This window comes from Salvelinus namaycush, chromosome 16 (genome assembly GCF_016432855.1).
Source record: "Salvelinus namaycush isolate Seneca chromosome 16, SaNama_1.0, whole genome shotgun sequence".
Lineage (NCBI taxonomy): Eukaryota > Metazoa > Chordata > Actinopteri > Salmoniformes > Salmonidae > Salvelinus > Salvelinus namaycush.
Window position 1 is genome coordinate 10,044,180 of NC_052322.1, and position 17,233 is coordinate 10,061,412.

Here is a 17,233-nt window from a genome sequence, read left to right on the forward strand (position 1 = left end):
ATATTGCCATCAATAAAATGCAATTGTGTTCATTGTCCGTATCTTATGCCTGCCCATACCATAATCCCACCGCCACCATGGGGCACTCTGTTCACAACATTCACATCCGCAAACCGCTCGACCACACTACGCCATGCACGTGGTCTGTGGTTGAGGCCGGTTGGACGCACTGACAAATGAACATTCAATTCTCTGGAAACAGCTCTGGTGGACATTCCTGCAGTCAGCATGCCAATTACACATTCCCTCAACTTGAGACACATGTGGCATTGTGTTGTGTGACAAAACTGCACATTTCAGAGTGGCCTTTTATTTTCCCCAGCACAATGATCATGCTGTTTGATTAGCATCTTGATATGCCACAACTCTCAGGTGGATGGATTATCTTGGCCAAGGAGAAATGCTCACTAGCATGGATGTAAACTAATTTGTGTACTTTTTTTTAAAATTAAGCTTTTTGTGCGTATGGAACATTTTGTGATCTTTTATTTCAGCTCATGAAACATGAGCAACACTTTACATGTTGCGTTTATATTTTTGTTCATTGTAGCATTGAGAGCCCCCTGCTCATTTTATTTTATTTATCCATTGTTGCTATAGAGCCCAACAGTGGTTGTGTCCCATAAAATCTAGCGGTGAAACAGGGAAATGTTTCCAATCGTTTTTCCACCATTCATTTTTCCCATAGGGAGTTTTAGAAACACTTAAAATATGGGCTGTGTTTCATGTAGGCTTACCATGGCATGAAGTTATGATAACCATGTAAATCTCTCTCGGACAAGGAGACTTTAATCAATATCGTCGGCTCTATTTACTCTTTGATTCAAAAATGCTAATTAGTATCAAAGCAAGACTACAATTCCCTACAAGCTCCTGCACGTCATCTCTAGCTTGCACAAGACAGTTCACACAATTGGTTATTTAAATAAATGTTGCCAGTTTATTAATTACAAAATGTAGCTAATATTAGTTAGTTAATCCAGAGATTCTTACCTTTGCCTTGATTCGGCAATCTCGTCCAGATCATCCTGGCATTTTTTGTTCTTTATGATGCCACATTAGCAGCTAATTAGCATTTCATTTTTGGGGGGTAAATACAGGATAATATATTGATAAGTCACCTTGTCCTAGATAGATTTACACTTATCAAAACGTCACGAAACACAGCCCTTTAAGTGTTTCTTAAATCCCCTATGGGAAAAAACGATTGGAACCATTTCCTTGTTTGAACGCTAGGTTTTATGGGTATTATGATTCATAATGTGGTACTATATTGGTGGACCTTTACTGCTGTACTTGACCTTCGTCTTGGATCAGTGTTTGCTGACTAACTACCTCAGTGGTAATTGCGGCAATTACCTTGTCTGAGGCTGTGTTATTGTTTGTGTCTGAGGTCACGGCATTGTGACACAGTCACTACACACAACCCCTGATCTATTCTAGGTCGCACACATCGTGTGGTAATACCTACTGAGGCAAATACCATTTATTTGGGGAATTTTAAGGGGTAGAAAAAATGCTCTTGAGAGCCTGTTTTATTCTACACCGGGCACCTGGTGTGTTCCCGGTGGAAACTTGAATCCCCAGTAGGCCTAATGTTCTTCTTCTGCCTTACTGGCACGGAGCACTTACAGTAGGGCCGGTTTCCGGGAAACCATCCCCTAATACCTGCCCCAGTATTTTGTATTCTTTAACGTGTTTAAGACACTACTTTATGCCGTTGCTCGTCTCCTCTTTCCCCTCCCACTCTACAGATACCTTCCAGCACCTCTACTCTTGCGGTGCCCTCAGGATTGCCACAGGCAGTTTATACCAAGGCACTCCTGTGGCATTGTGGTGTTTGTCTACTGTGACTGTCTCGTTGCCTGTAGTGTCGGCCAAAGAAAATAACCCCAAAGACTTAGTACATAATAGACTAAGGGACTAATTTTGCCACAGTGTGGAAACCAATCTTCTTTTTTTTCAGAAAAGGTCATTGGGTCTGTGTGACTGAGTAGACAATGTGGACGTGACGGAATTCTTTGCTTAGGATCATTGGAAGAAACCGTTCAAATTGACATTTTTTGAGTGGGCGAGGTAGCTGCGCACCTTTTTGTTTACCAATCACTGCCCCCCCCCCCCACCCTCCTTAGCCTGGTTGCCGTTTCTGTTCAGCTATTATATTCCGCTCCTTGCCATTTGCCTTTCGGCAATGTTAAAGTCTGAACATTCTATCATTGATGAGCTCGAGGAGATCAAAGGATTTGATCCTGATTCGATAACCCTCACATCATCCAATCAATGTTTATGCAAATTAGACTGATAAGAATACGTGCTAACTTAATTCATACATTTGATTGGAAACATTTTAACATTGGTTGTGGGGAGAACAGAGTATTCCTGTTTATTGCAATGTGATCACAGCACACCAGAGAAGCTCTCGCCATTCAAACTTCCCCGTCAGTTCATTGTGAACACTGTAGCCTATTTTATATCCAGCAAGCAAGAGCAAGGTGTTTCTTTCCTTGAATATATATATTTTGAATTGCTCAAAATAAGTGTCCAAACTATATTGCTACTACTGGGACGTGCTTTGTGCTAGGCTACTGATTCAAGAGTTCTAAGAGGAATGGGGAGACGATGGAAAAGAGAGGCCATTGGAGTTGCCAGCTACGGTTGGGCGGTATCCAGCTAGAGACACGACTCAGTCATTCAGTCTTTTTGTTCTGTATGTATGGAAGCAACCCAGTCGTTCATTGTAAATGTTCCATTGCCATACTGGCTGTTAACATTCTTAGCCATAGTTGGCTAGCTAGCAAACAAGGGTAGCTGCATTTGCATTTGTTTAAGCTGTTTTCTAGCTAATGAGGTGCAATTTCACCTGGCATAGAAAATGTGCTCGCTTGTCAGGTCACTGTTGTTGAGAGGAGCTAGCCAACAACAAAGCTACAGTAACACAATAACTTCAAACTGAAGCTGGAAAGACTGCAAATTAGCTGCGTTTCGCTTTACCTTTTTTGAATATATATTTTTTTGTGTATACCCATTAAAAATGATGCCAGCTGATTCATGATTTCGAAGGGCTGAGGATAGCTGCCTGCCTGTCTCATCCTGACTCCCGACATAATCATTACTATTGGACAGCTGGAGATCGAATTTGAATATTGAAACAATCTTGCAAACGTTGGAGAGACAGACAAAGGTTTATACAAATCTCTGGCTAAAAGAAATGTAAGAATGTCTAGATCAGGGTAAAACCTACAGGAAAGTAGATATCCAGGAAGAGGGTTGGGCAGCCCTGATCTAGACATTATCTTACATTTCTTCTTACATTTCTTGTATGTGTGTGTGTGTGTGTGTATATATATATATATATTATAACACACACACACACATATTATATATATACACACATATTATATATATATATACACACACATATTATATATACATATATATATATATACACACACACACACATATTATATATGTATGTATATATATATATATATATGTGTATATATATGTGTGTGTGTGTGTATATATATATATATATATATATATATATATATATATATATATATATATATATATATATATATATATATATATATATATATATATATACATACATACATACAGTGGGGAGAACAAGTATTTGATACACTGCCGATTTTGCAGGTTTTCCTACTTACAAAGCATGTAGAGGTCTGTAATTTTTTATCATAGGTACACTTCAACTGTGAGAGACGGAATCTAAAACAAAAGTCCAGAAAATCACATTGTATGATTTTTAAGTAATTCATTTTCATTTTATTGCATGACATAAGTATTTGATCACCTACCAACCAGTAAGAATTCCGTCTCTCACAGACCTGTTGGTTTTTCTTTAAGAAGCCCTCCTGTTCTCCACTCATTACCTGTATTAACTGCACCTGTTTGAACTCGTTACCTGTATAAAAGACACCTGTCCACACACTCAATCAAACAGACTCCAACCTCTCCACAATGGCCAAGACAGCTTGGTGAGAAGGCAACAACTCTTGGCGCAATTATTAGAAAATGGAAGAAGTTCAAGATGACGGTCAATCACCCTCGGTCTGGGGCTCCATGCAAGATCTCACCTCATGGGGCATGTGTATAGTGTGTGTTACTAATGGTTTTCTTTGAGACTGTGGTCCCAGCTCTCTTCAGGTCATTGACCAGGTCCTGCTGTGTAGTTCTGGGCTGATCCCTCACCTTCCTCATAATCATTGATGCCCCACGAGGTGAAATCTTGCATGGAGCCCCAGACCGAGGGTGATAGACCGTCATCTTGAACTTCTTCCATGTTCTAATAGTTGCGCCAACAGTTGTTGCTTTCTCACCAAGCTGCTTGCCTATTGTCCTGTAGCCCATCCCAGCCTTGTGCAGGTCTACAATTTTATCCCTGATGTCCTTACACAGCTCTCTGGTCTTGGCCATTGTGGAGAGGTTGGAGTCTGTTTGATTGAGTGTGTGGACAGGTGTCTTCAAATACAGTGTATCAAATACTTGTTCTCCCCACTGTGTGTATGTGTGTATATATATATATTTGTACCACCACTTTAAGACAGTCAGGCGCCCATGACTATACTGTAGGTACAATCGGCCTGGGCCCTCGGGTTAGAAGGGTGAATGACCAGCAGGAGACAGGGATACTGAACACGCGTTTACCATTGCCATGCCCAAAACAGACAGTGTGGATATCTCAAGTTAGAATTCAGCCTTTTTAGTGATTGGACCTAAAGTAATGAAAATAAGTGACTGTCTCTCTTTCTATCTCTCTGTAGGTCAGTAGTAACTTGGAGCCCTCCCAGTCTCTGAGTCTACAGCAGCCTCTTCCCCCCCCTCCCTCTCCCCCTTCCCAACCCCAGTACAGTGTGGCCGAGCAGGACAAGCAGCTCCTCTTCTCTGATTTCGAGGACCTCAGTGTCTCGTTCCAAAACCTCTATAAGTCTGTCTTTCAGCAGTCCTTCAGCCAGCAAGGTGGGTCATGGGAAACAGTACTCTGAAGCAGACCGGGGTTGAAATAGTGTTTTAGATGAGCCTGCTTGGTGTGACAGATGGGTGCATTTTGCAACCAAGCAAGCTCTATCAAACGTCTTCAAAGTATTTGAAAGAAAACGAGCACGTTCACAGCTAACGTCTTACCCGGTTGATGAGAAAACAGTATGGCTAACACTAGTGCGAATGATTACCTTGTGCTTTTAGCTAACCTATAAAATAATCTCATAACACCACAGATTGGACACTTATGTTAAACAGTAATAAAAGCATTTGTGTGTGTTCCTCTTTTGTACTTGCATATACAAATAATAAATTGTGCCACATGTCTACAATCGTTGCGTTGCTCAGTCAAACGAGCGAGGCGAATTTGGAGAAAAACAAAACATTGTATTGACACTTGAGTGGAGAAAAGTGCTGTGGGAGTAGCTTTGAAACTTGCTAATTAGATTGTGAAGCTTCTCTGTAATTGCTTCCTATTTGGTCAACAGCCTTCCTCCTGCTTCTATTACGATCCACATTTTTAACCCCAGACATGAACACGCTCTGTCGATCGTCTCACTGTTGCCTGAAATCAACCTTTTAAAAATATTTTAAGTCGCAGCAACGAGCTGAATTGTGTACAGCAATACAATTATGAAAATCAAAACTGAACAAATATACATCACTGCGAGAATAAATAACACTGACACATTCTAGGGAGCATTGAAACCCAATGGCTGGAATGGCAGCGCTCCATCCTGCAGTGTATAAGGTCCAAGCCCCTTTTTTATAAATTGGCAGTTTGCTGTACTCCCACCATACAATATGGGCAAATGTATCATGCAAAGAACACATACAGTGAGGTCCAAAGGTAGTTGACACATTTAGTGGTTGTTTTGGCTCTGTACTCCAGTTGCTTGGGTGCCCAAACTCCTTGCTCGGGCCAAACTGGTAATCCTTTCTAGATCTGATTGGTCCCAGAAACTGATGGGTTGTGCCAGGGCCATAACACACGTGGCTGAAGCAGCATTTTGAACGTTCATCATTGGCTTTGATACTCTGATTGGTTAGAGATCATCCAATCGCTGATTACTTATTTTTTTTGTACAACACCCCTCATTTTGACAACCAAACAACTTCAATTATGGCAGTCTCAGACTGAAGTATGTAGCGAATGATAGAGCAGAGGATAAATTCAGTTTGAGTTGTCAGGTAAGTACTCCAGCACTTTGGATTTTAGATGATACAATGACTGAGGTTAAAGGCCCAGTTCAGTAAAAAAATAATATTATTCTGTGTTTTATATACTTCCACACTGAGGTTGGCATAATACTGTGAAATTTTGAAAATGCCCTTTTTTTGTGTAAGAGCTGTTTGAAAAGACCACCTGCAATTTAAGCCTGTTGTGGTGGGATGGAGTTTTGGCCTGCCTGGTGACATAACCAGGTGGTAAATTAGTTAAAAGACCAATAAGAGAGTTCCAAACCTCTCTGCCAATAACAGCTAGTTTTCCATCCCCACTCAAACCCACTCCGAGAGTACTAGCTAAGAAGCAATTATTTTTTGGTTGACCATTTTGATTTAAAACAAATCACAGTAAGGTACTTAATAGTTACCCAGAAATGATTTGATATTGAGATAGAAACGTCTGCATTGGACCTTTTAAAGTGCAGACTTTCAGCCTTTATTTGAGGGTATTTTTTATCCATATCAGGTGACTCGTTTATAAATTACAGCACTTTTTTTGTACATAGTCCCCCCATTTTTAGGGAACAAAGTATTTGGACAAATCCACTTATGTGTATTAAAGTAGTCAACGTTTTTAGTATTTGGTCCAATATTCCTAGCACGCAATGACTACTGTACATCAAGCTGGTGACCACACTTGTTGGATGCATTTGCAGTTTGTTTTGGTTGTGTTTCACATGGTGCATTGGCCAATTCATTGAAAACTTCAGCTTTGGCTGCTTATATAGAGCGATACTACCTGTTTTCTGACGTGAGTGCACGAAGGAAGTTCGTAACGTGGCTTGAGCACTTTCACGAGATGCTGAAACACCCTATTCTCAACCACTGGGAATGGGCGCATATCCGCAGCTATAAACCAAAGACCATAAGATGTAAACATAGCCTACCTACCGCTCTTGTGATTTATTTGGCTCGGTCAGAATCAGCTGCCAAGGGCTGCTTGAATGAAGATGGGAGACTGTTGTGTTGCTTTACGTTTCCGTCTTGCTCCGGCGTAATGTCGGTGTAAATGTGTTAACAGCTGCATTGGCTATTTCTCATTGAGCGTGCCGACATACTGTTAACGTTTTATCCACAACTCTGTCAACCAGCGTTGTAATCTAATGGGAAGCCAAAATGTGGGGATTAAAAGGATGATGGAGGATCCTCCAATTTTGGTTTATTGACCCCACCACTCGCCATCGTACAGAACTAGTTCCCGGCTGCGCCTCAAAAAAGGACAGTTTGAAGTGCGCCTGAAATGTTTGGTTTTTTTCAGCTCAGATTTACTCAAACGGCATAGATCTACAACACAACGCAAGCATAGCATATAGGCCTAGTGTTTTAATTTTGTAAATATATTTTTTATGTGCTTATTCGGTTTCACAATACTGACCAAACCGAGGTCCCCGGTACGGTACAAATATGTGTACCGTTACACCCCTAGCGTTAAAGTGCATTCATTTAAGGAGGCAACTATTTATGCCGGGTTTGGTGAACTTTAGTCGAGTTAAATATATCGCCTCCTTAATGTTAGATATATTTAAATGTTACAAATTATATCACGCTGCGAGATTAAAATTAGGTTTATGGTATTTTTTTGCACCGATCTGTGCACTTTTGTGTGAAGAAAATGTCGCTCTGTTCCATTCTATTTTAAGAGTAAATTCCCTTAAACCATCCGAATGAAATCCCTCTGGTTTGTTTCAGTATTATATATTAGAGACGACATCTCTGCAGCTGTCAGTCACATGCTGCACTGTAGTAGCATAGTAGCATTTATTTTGTTGTGGCAAACAAGAAAATATATATAAATATGAACATAGTTTTAAAGCTGGAATCCTTAATGGTGAAACTGCCATGTCTGTTTGCGGTTTTACAACAAAGACGTTACTACAAACAACAAACACTGAAGAGAAAGGACAGTCAAGGAAAATGCATAAGCAAAATGATTTACAGGTAGGCAGAATGGTTAGTTAATTGTCTGTCTGTCTGTCCTTGTGTGTGGTTGGCCCTGCAGGTATCACGGGTATGCCCAGTGAATTGAGCCAGCAACCGCGGACGTCATGCTCCTATCAGCACTCCCCCTGTGTGGGCAGCAGCGGCAGTGCCCACAGCCACCAACACAACCACGGTCACGTTCATAACCTCCCCCACCACCACCCGCCTCTCTCGCAGCACCTCTCTCCCCACGTGACGCACAACCAACATCAACCTCATCCGAACACTCAACATGGGCAGCACCCTCAACACAGCCAGCACCCCAACAGTGGGCAGCAGACCCAGCACCATACTGGCCAGCCACCACAGATGACCTGCACTAACACTTGTAAGACACGAGAGTACAGTGCACACTACACACTACTGTACTGTCAGAGAGCAAACACACCCAAACGATGGACAGCAGAGTGCCTCTGACTAGACTATTAGCCATAGTTTTCTGTTAATTTCCCGCCGATTCTATATGTTGAATCATCAGCGCAAACAACCACCACTTGTCGCTATAACATACCGTGGCGACAGCAAGCGATAGGACGGTCACGCTCAGCTTTTAGCTGTTCATCGTTGCGCGTGTCTGGAATTACAGGCAGGCCTCAGGAACAGTGACTATCCTTAAATGCTAGTCCCTTACTATATATAGCATTGATATCTACATGCTCTGCATGGATTCCATTATATTCTGTGTTGGGGAAGCTACTCTGAAAATAGTTTATCAAGCTACCAATTACTTCACACTGGAAGAAGTTAAACTACACTAAAGCTACCCCTAAGAAAAATATAGTTTACTTTTCAAAAGTAGTTCACTACATCCAAACTACTTTGTGAAAAATGGTCATATTAAAATCTGAAATGTCAGACTATAAATTGCAAGAACAGATCACTTTGGGATCATATGTTAACAGAATGTGTAGTTTAGCCTATTAAACACAAAAACTGTTTAAAGTGAGAATTAAGCCGGTCTGATACAGAAAAAGGAAATTCTACATTGCCCAGATTTTCATTTTTTTGTGCAAAAATAGTAGTGTAGTTCTAGTAGTTATCTACACTGCTACATGGTAAAACAGTAGTGTGTAGTTCCAGTAGTTAGCTACACCGCTACATGGTAAAAAAAAAAGAAGAAGTAATTAACTACTGAAAACAGGACCTAGATTTGAATTTAGTTGAACTACCATCAAGCTACTGCACAATGTAGTTTAATTACAAGTTGAACGAAATGTAGTTCCATACTCTCCAACACTGATATTACAGTGGCTTGTGAAAGTATTCACCCCGCTTGGCATTTTTCCTATTTTGTTGCCTTACAACCTGGAATTAAAATGACTTTTTGGGTGGTTTGTATCATTTGATTTACACAACATGACTACTATTTTTTTTGTGAAACAGACAAGAAATAAGACAAAACAGGAAACTGGAGCGTGCATAACTATTCACCCCCCCCCCCAAAGTTAATACTTTGTAGAGCCACCTTTTGCAGCATGTACAGCTGCACGTCTCTTGGGGTATGTCTCTATAAGCTTGGCACATCTAGCCACTGGGATTTTTGCCCATTCTTCAAGGCAAAACTGCTCCAGCTCCTTCACATTGGATGGGTTCCGCTGGTGTACAGCAATTTTAAGTCATACCACAGATTCTCAATTGGATTAAGGTCTGTGCTTTGACTATGCCTTTCCAAGACATTTAAATGTTTCCCCTTAAACCGCTCTGGTGTTGCTTTAGCAGAAAGCCTAGGGCCATTGTCCTGCTGGAAGGTGAACCTCCGTCCCAGTCTCAAATCTCTGGAAGACTGAAACAGGTTTCCCTCAAGAATTTCCCTGCATTTAGCGCCATCCATCATTGCTTCAATTCTGACCAGTTTCCCAGTCCCTGCCGATGGAAAAACATCCCCACAGCATGATGCTGCCACCACCATGCTTCACTGTGAGGATGGTGTTCTCGGGTGATGAGAGGTGTTGGGTTTGCACCAGACATAGTGTTTTCCTTGATGGCCAAAAAGCTACATTTTTAGTCTCATCTGACCTTCATCCACATCTTTGGGGAGTCTCCCACATGCCTTTTGGCGAACACCAAACGTGTTGACTTATTTTTTTCTTTAAGCAATGGCTTTTTTCTTGCCACTCTTCCGTAAAGCCCAGCTCTGTGGAGTGTACGGCTTAAAGTGGTCCTATGGACAGATACTCCCCCGCTTTGCAGCTCCTTCAGGGTTATCTTTGGTCTCTTTGTTGCACCTCTGATTAATGCCCTCCTTGCCTGGTCCATGAGTTTTGGTTGGCAACCCTTTCTTGGCAGGTTTGTTGTGGTGCCATATTCTTTTAAAAAAAAAAATTAAAAAAAAATGGATTTAATGGTGCTCCGTGGGATGTTCAAAGTTTCTGATATTTTTTTATAACCCAACCCTGATCTGTACTTCTCCACAACTTTGTCCCTGACCTGTTTAGAGAGCTCCTTGGTCTTCATGGTGTTGCTTGGTTGGTGGTGCGCCTTGCGTAGTGGTGTTCCAGACTCTGGGGCCTTTCAGAACAGGTGTGTGTGTGTGTGTGTGTGTGTGCGTACATATGTATACTGAGACCATGTGACAGTGACACTTAGATTGCACACAGGTGGACTTTATTTAACTAATTGTGACTTCTGAAGATAATTGGTTGCACCAGATCTTATTTAGGGGCTTCATAGCAAAGGGGGTGAATACATATGCACGCACCACTTTCCAGTTACATTTTTTGAAACAAGTAATTTTTCACTTCACCAACTTGGACTATTTTGTGTATGTCCATTACATCAAATTCAAATAAAAATCCATTTAAATTACAGGTTGTAATACAAAAAAATAAGAAAAACACCAAGGGGGATGAATACTTTTGCAAGGCACTGTAGCTGTGTCGTTTGTTTTTCTGCTACTCCTCAAACGCTGTGTGAAGCTGACAAACTCAGAGACAGGCGTTTCTGAAACTCGCCGACGTTTTTCATTTGCCTAGACTTTGTTTTTCCTGTGTCTCTGCACTGTGCTTTCGGCTCAGAGAGAAGCCCTATACAAATAGACGCTCCATTATCTGGGTTAGTTCTCCCTCCACAGTGGCTGGGATGAATAAAAGCAATCCCCGTCTTTGATCCACAGCTTCAAATGTGTTGCCATTTGGGTTTGTGATGAAAGGCAGAAAATCATTCCTCTTCACTAATGTCTGTGACGTGAAAAAACAACATCTTGTGGTCAAAAGCATCACTGCATCGGACTCAAACATGACATTACTTCTGTTGGTCCTTGACTGTCACTCTGTTGATTACAGCACCGTGCTCTTGTCAACATTTCCCTAACCTCGTTTCCAGGGTAATTGCTACAATGTTATAGAGAGCTGGCTGGTGGACAAGACTAACATTTCTCCTACCGTTACTTAGTTGTGTCTTCCTGCCTAGCCTGTTTAGCTCTATTACCCACTCCCCCCTACCTGAAATAATTTGTCTTAGAAGAAATCGGGAGGAATCACTGCAGGGTGTGTGTGTCTGTGTGTCTGCCTGCCTGCGCAGGTCTGTCCGCCAACTGGTACCCCAACCTGGAGTGGCTGAAGGAGAGCTGTCGCATTGCCAGCAGCTACAATTGGGCTGACGTGGACCTCTCTCCATTCCAAGGTAACAGACTTGCATTATCCTAAAGTGAAGAAACTGTGGTAACACTTTCTTTGGACCACCATGTGTATAATGCTCTTATAACGTCTTCTGTCACACTCATAGTAATAATAATAATGCATTGAATTTATAACTCACTTTTCATTGATAGTTTTTCAAAGTCATACAGTGAATGCATTACAATAAATAAAAACAAGACATAGACAAAGGACACAACTAGGCAGGGCATCTTACACAAAGAACATAGCTGACGGTACAAGGAGCAAGGACAACAAGGAACACAGCAATATCTAATGGAAGGCCTTCATAACGAGGAGGGTTTTTAAAAGGAGTCTGATGCCTTCAGCTGGTCCGAGAGTGCATTCCAGAGGCGGGGGGCGGTCGAGCAGAAAGCCGATTTCCCCTGTGGAGCAAAGCTTGAACGTAGAGGAGCAGGCTATCGCTCTATCTGAGATTACAGGTGGGGTTATGGGATACGAGCAATTCTTTGAGCTATGGAGGGGCATTGCCATGGGTAGGACGTCATTGTAAATAAGAATTTGTTCTTTACCTGACTTGCCCAGTTAAATAAAGGTTAAAAAAAGAATTTGATGCAATGTCAGCAGGAGGGTTTTGAATTTGATTCTGATTGAGACGGGGAGCCAGTCCAGAGATGCTTTGTCTCCTCAAGGCTGAACTACTGTAACACACTCTTCATCGGGATCACTGGCAGGAGTCTCCAAAAGCTCCAGTATATTCAGAACAGTGCTGCCAGGATCCTGATGAGTGCATGAACACTAACACTTCGCCCCTATCCTGGCATCTAAAGACATGGATGATCTTCTCAGCATCAGACGGAGTGAGGGTGCGACGGAGTTTGGCAATGTTAAGGTGAAAGAATGATGCTTTGCACTGATGTTTTATGTGCTCGTCGAAGGTCAGAGAGGAGTCGAGCTTAACACCCAGATTTTAGACTGAGGAGATCAATGTTCTGGCCTGCAATGGTGAGGTGGGTTATGGGTGAGTGCTGGACCGCATGTACAGTAGCTTATTGGTGGCACTAGTCAGAGGCTCCATGTGTAGCAACGTGAAGTGGGAGATCTCTAATCAATGCAACATAGTTAAAATGATGGCATGAAGTTAGCTAAATGGAAGGAGTATGCTACAATGAGCAACCGACAGGGAGGCTGTTTAATCTGAATGGAGTTGCTGTAGACAAGGATGGATGGGGAGTGCAGCCAAATAGCCTCAACTAGCCTAGCTATGTAGCTGGCTAGCTATCTTAGCTAGCTTCTTTACATCGATTTGAGTAACCGGGTATCTGAAAATTTTGTATTATATTTGAATAGTGAAATTATTTCAAATTGCCATCTCTACTCAAGGCAGGTGTTCAGACAGGCACACACAGCAGAGGGACTTGGGGCAGTTTTTACATTCAGAATAAAATTCCATGCCGGCTTATGACACGGCCAAGGGGTAGCTAATACAGAATGAACAGGATGGGTCCAAAAATGGATCCTTGTGGGACACCGCAGTTGACAGGGTGGGTCTGGGACCTGGACCCACCTAGGGAGGCATATTCCGTTCTGACGGAGAGGTATGAGCAGAACCAACTCGGGGCTGGTCCGATGGTGTCCCGGAGGCGTTCGAGGAGGATAGCGGTATTGAACGCTGCACTCAGACTGGACTTTCTCAAACAGATTGTTTCGATTGGGATGATCCTGGAGCTGTACGGCAACCACTTTTTCCAACACCTTGGAGAGGTTCACAATGTTGACATCAGCAAACCGCTCACCCACACAACACCATACACGCTGTCTGCCATCTGCCCGGTACAGTTGAAACCGGGATTCATCCGTGAAGAGCACACTTCACAAGCGTGCCAGTGGCCATCAAAGGTGAGCGTTTGCCCAATGAAGTCTATTACGATGCCGAACTGCAGTCAGGTCAAGACCCTGGTGAGGATGACAAGTACTCAGATGAGCTTCCCTTAGATGGTTTCTGATGGTTTGTGCAGAAATTCTTCACTTGTGCGAACCAACAGTTTCATCAGCTGTCCGGGTGGCTGGTCTCAAGTCGGATGTGGAGGTCCTGGGCTGGCATGGTTACACATGGTCTGCGGTTGTGAGGCCGGTTGGACGTACATTCAAATTCTCTAAAACTACGTTGGAGGTGGCTTATCTGGCAACAGCTCTGGTGGAGCTGGAGATTCCTGTAGTCAGCATGCCAATTGCATGCTCCCTCAACTTGACATCTGTGGCATCATGTTGTGACAAAACTGCACATTTTAGAATGCCCTTTTATTGTCCCCATCACAAGGTGCAGCTGTGTAATGATCATGCTTTTTGACATGCCCCACCTGTCAGGTGGATTATCTTGGCAAAGGAGAAATGCTCACTAACAGGGATGTAAACAAATTTGTGTACAAAAGTCGAGGAATAAGCTTTTTGTGCATATAAAAAAATGTCTGGGATCTTTTATTTCAGCTCATGAGACTTTACATGTTTGTTTTTGTTCAGGTAACATTTTTTCTACATTTTCTCAATCGCAACTTTGACACTGAAAGTATGATAGATAATGACAGTCTTAACTTCAATGTGAATTGTCTAAATGCATTTTGCTATTGTACTAAACAAAGTACAAGGATGTGAATGGGCTAAATTAAAAACTACAGGTTTGGATCAAATACAACACAGAGTGAAACACTTGTATTTTCAAGTATTGTGGTGGCAGCATCATGCTATGGGTATGATTGTCATGTGCAGGTGAGGGAAAGGAGACTAGGAGAAGAGGAAACCACTAAGGACTAGTGAAATGAGAACGACTGTGTGTGTCTATGACAGGACTGAAGGAGAACATGAGGCAGGCGGAGCTGAACAACTGGTCCCTGGACCTGGCCCAGATAGCAGACCTATGCTCCTCCATCAACCAGTTCTTCACACGCACCGGTATCATCCCACCACAGGGGCCACCCCTGCCCGCCTGCCACAGCCCCATGCACACCAGCAAGCCCAGCCAGCACATCAACACGGGTCAGTGGCCATTAGGATGGCGTTGCCTCACTAGACACCGATCTAAGTTCAGTTTTGCGTTTTCCCCTATAGTAACTGTTAGGATTGAGGACGGTAGCTGATCCTAGGTCTATGCCTAAGGGCAACCTCTAACGTGTGTCCCGTAGATCTGAAAGGGTTGGATTGCTTAAAACAAAGTCTCCTTTTACTGATCTTATCACAGTCTATAGATCAGTGGAGTTGTGAGGTAAGAACTGAATGACTGTTGCTTCCTGTTGGATGTCTTCATCTCCTGTAGGTAATCTGTACATGGACTCCAGACAGAACATGTCTTCAATGATGGGACCCCCGGGTTACCCCCACATGCCCCCCATGAGCAATGCAGGCTCCACGGTGACAGGTACTACTGCTAACTACTCAGACCCTCTTATAGTGTGTGTGTGCGTGTGTGCGTGCAGCTGCCTTACACGCCTACCTCCATTCTCAGGGCACCATGGCCAGATGAACCAGCAGCACATGATGCCACCTGGGCACTACCAGATGAGGCTGCCCACCAACGACATCCAGGACGACTTTGACTGGGACGCCATCGTTTAGAATCACCCTGAAGAGAGGAAGAAAAGGAGGGATAGGGAGAGGGCGTGAGGAGAGTGGAAACAACCACCTGCCCTGAAAAAAAAGACATTCCAGAAGAGGAATATCAATCCCATGATCTTGGTCTTTTTATACGAGAGTATAGAGAGTGACTTAGAAGACAATCATACACAGAGGGAGACTAGTCAATGTTTGCCAGTAGACAAGTTGGATGGTCACATTTGAGAAAAAAAACACTTTTGGAATGGTTTGCATTGTCTCGTCTCAATGTTCTGAGTACAAACAGTTTTACAAGTGTCGGTGAAGTATATATTTTTTTATTCATGCTTCTATTCTCGTTTCTTTCCACTGAAGACTGAAAGTGGAAGCTAGGGTTTGTGATTCACAATAACTTTTTTTTCAAGGAACGTCCGCCTGCCACTGAACTGAAAGGAATGGGAGTGGATGAAAAAGATAGTGCCATTATACATATGAACAAGACTTGCCTCAAAGTGATTAATTTTTGTTCCATCGCTACACAAACATCTGGCATCTTGCCAGTTAGTCCGGACAGTATTGCAACTCCTTGTACCTCAATGTAGCAGCCCTCACCTATCTGACAGGAGTGATTCATGGAATGATACTTTCGCCACTTCCAAGAAATAAAGTTAGTTCAACATTTGATAAGGGAAGACCAGATAAGGATGCTCATTCTAACAAGTGTTTGATCTCTTTGACCGACTCAAACAATGCCAATTGTATGGAATTGAGCACCATCTTGTGGTTGCAGGCTTATATTGCAGAGGGAATTGACCGTATTTGGTCAGAGGAGAAATCACAATCACCAGACCTCGGTTCAAATGCTTTTTGAAATCATTCAAATTCTTTTAGCATTTGTTTCAGCCCGCCTTGAGTGCCAGATGGGTGAGGCTTGCACTTTAAGGACGGTTCTATTGGTTCCATCGCAAAAGGCATGCTCAATCAAGCACAGCTGAAGTTTTATATAGAATTTGAACCCAGGTCTGAATTGCACCCTTACATTTTTTTTATTTAAAATCCTTAATGTCTATGTAACTTGCTTTAACTTTCAATGGTTTGATGAACAAAAATCTTCCACTGTAGCAGTTATTTTGTGCTTTGTATGTCACCACTTAACTCTGTGCTCATGGGAAAAAAATTGTGACGCTGGGCTATGTATGTATCACCTGTCAATCCCTTACTGGTGGTGTTATGGTGTCTACAGTTGTATCTATCTCGGTGTCTGTGTGCGTGTGAGTGCATGCGCCTGTGCCTGTGTGAGAGTGTGCAAGTATGTGTTAGCGTTCATCAGGAATGTCCTGTTAGTAACTCCATGGTACGAAGCACTCAGGGCCCCTGTTTCCTCTTATTTCAGAATAATGCATAACCCCCACTTCCTTTTTTAGCATTACCAAAACGTCAAAGGTCAAATGGGTATGTGTGTAGTTTAATGTACCTGTTGGCAGGTGTTTCGACCACTGTGGTGGAAAGGTACACCCAATGTACTACGTTATAAGCTAAATTAAGTGAAATGTGGATTTAGGACTTAGTATATAGTAGACTCGCGTGCCAGGTGAACTGGTGAACGAGACTACTATAACGTGACTTTAGTCAAGGATTATATTAATTTAGACTGACACTAAATAACATGTAATCCTCCTGTTCAAAATGATCACATGGTTACAGATTGGCTACATTCCGATTCTCCCGAAGTGTGCAATCGTATCCTTGAATTGCCCCTCATAGATTTAAAAGGAATTAACTTGCACCAATCCAGTTATTTGAAATGCGGGGGGGGGGGGGGGTGGTGAATGAGTGTA

General features: G+C 42.5%; 1 protein-coding gene across 1 annotated transcript in view; it reads left to right on the forward strand.

Annotated features, from left to right (window-relative positions):
- Positions 1-17,233, forward strand: part of LOC120060963 (forkhead box protein J3-like) — a 90,722-nt gene extending 73,489 nt beyond the window's left edge. The window contains exons 8-13 of the mRNA XM_039010416.1: positions 4,791-4,986; positions 8,234-8,542; positions 11,734-11,835; positions 14,655-14,843; positions 15,121-15,222; positions 15,310-17,233. Coding sequence (XP_038866344.1) covers positions 4,791-4,986; positions 8,234-8,542; positions 11,734-11,835; positions 14,655-14,843; positions 15,121-15,222; positions 15,310-15,419 — 1,008 coding nt within the window. The 3' untranslated portion in view covers positions 15,420-17,233. The remainder of the gene's footprint in view (positions 1-4,790; positions 4,987-8,233; positions 8,543-11,733; positions 11,836-14,654; positions 14,844-15,120; positions 15,223-15,309) is intronic.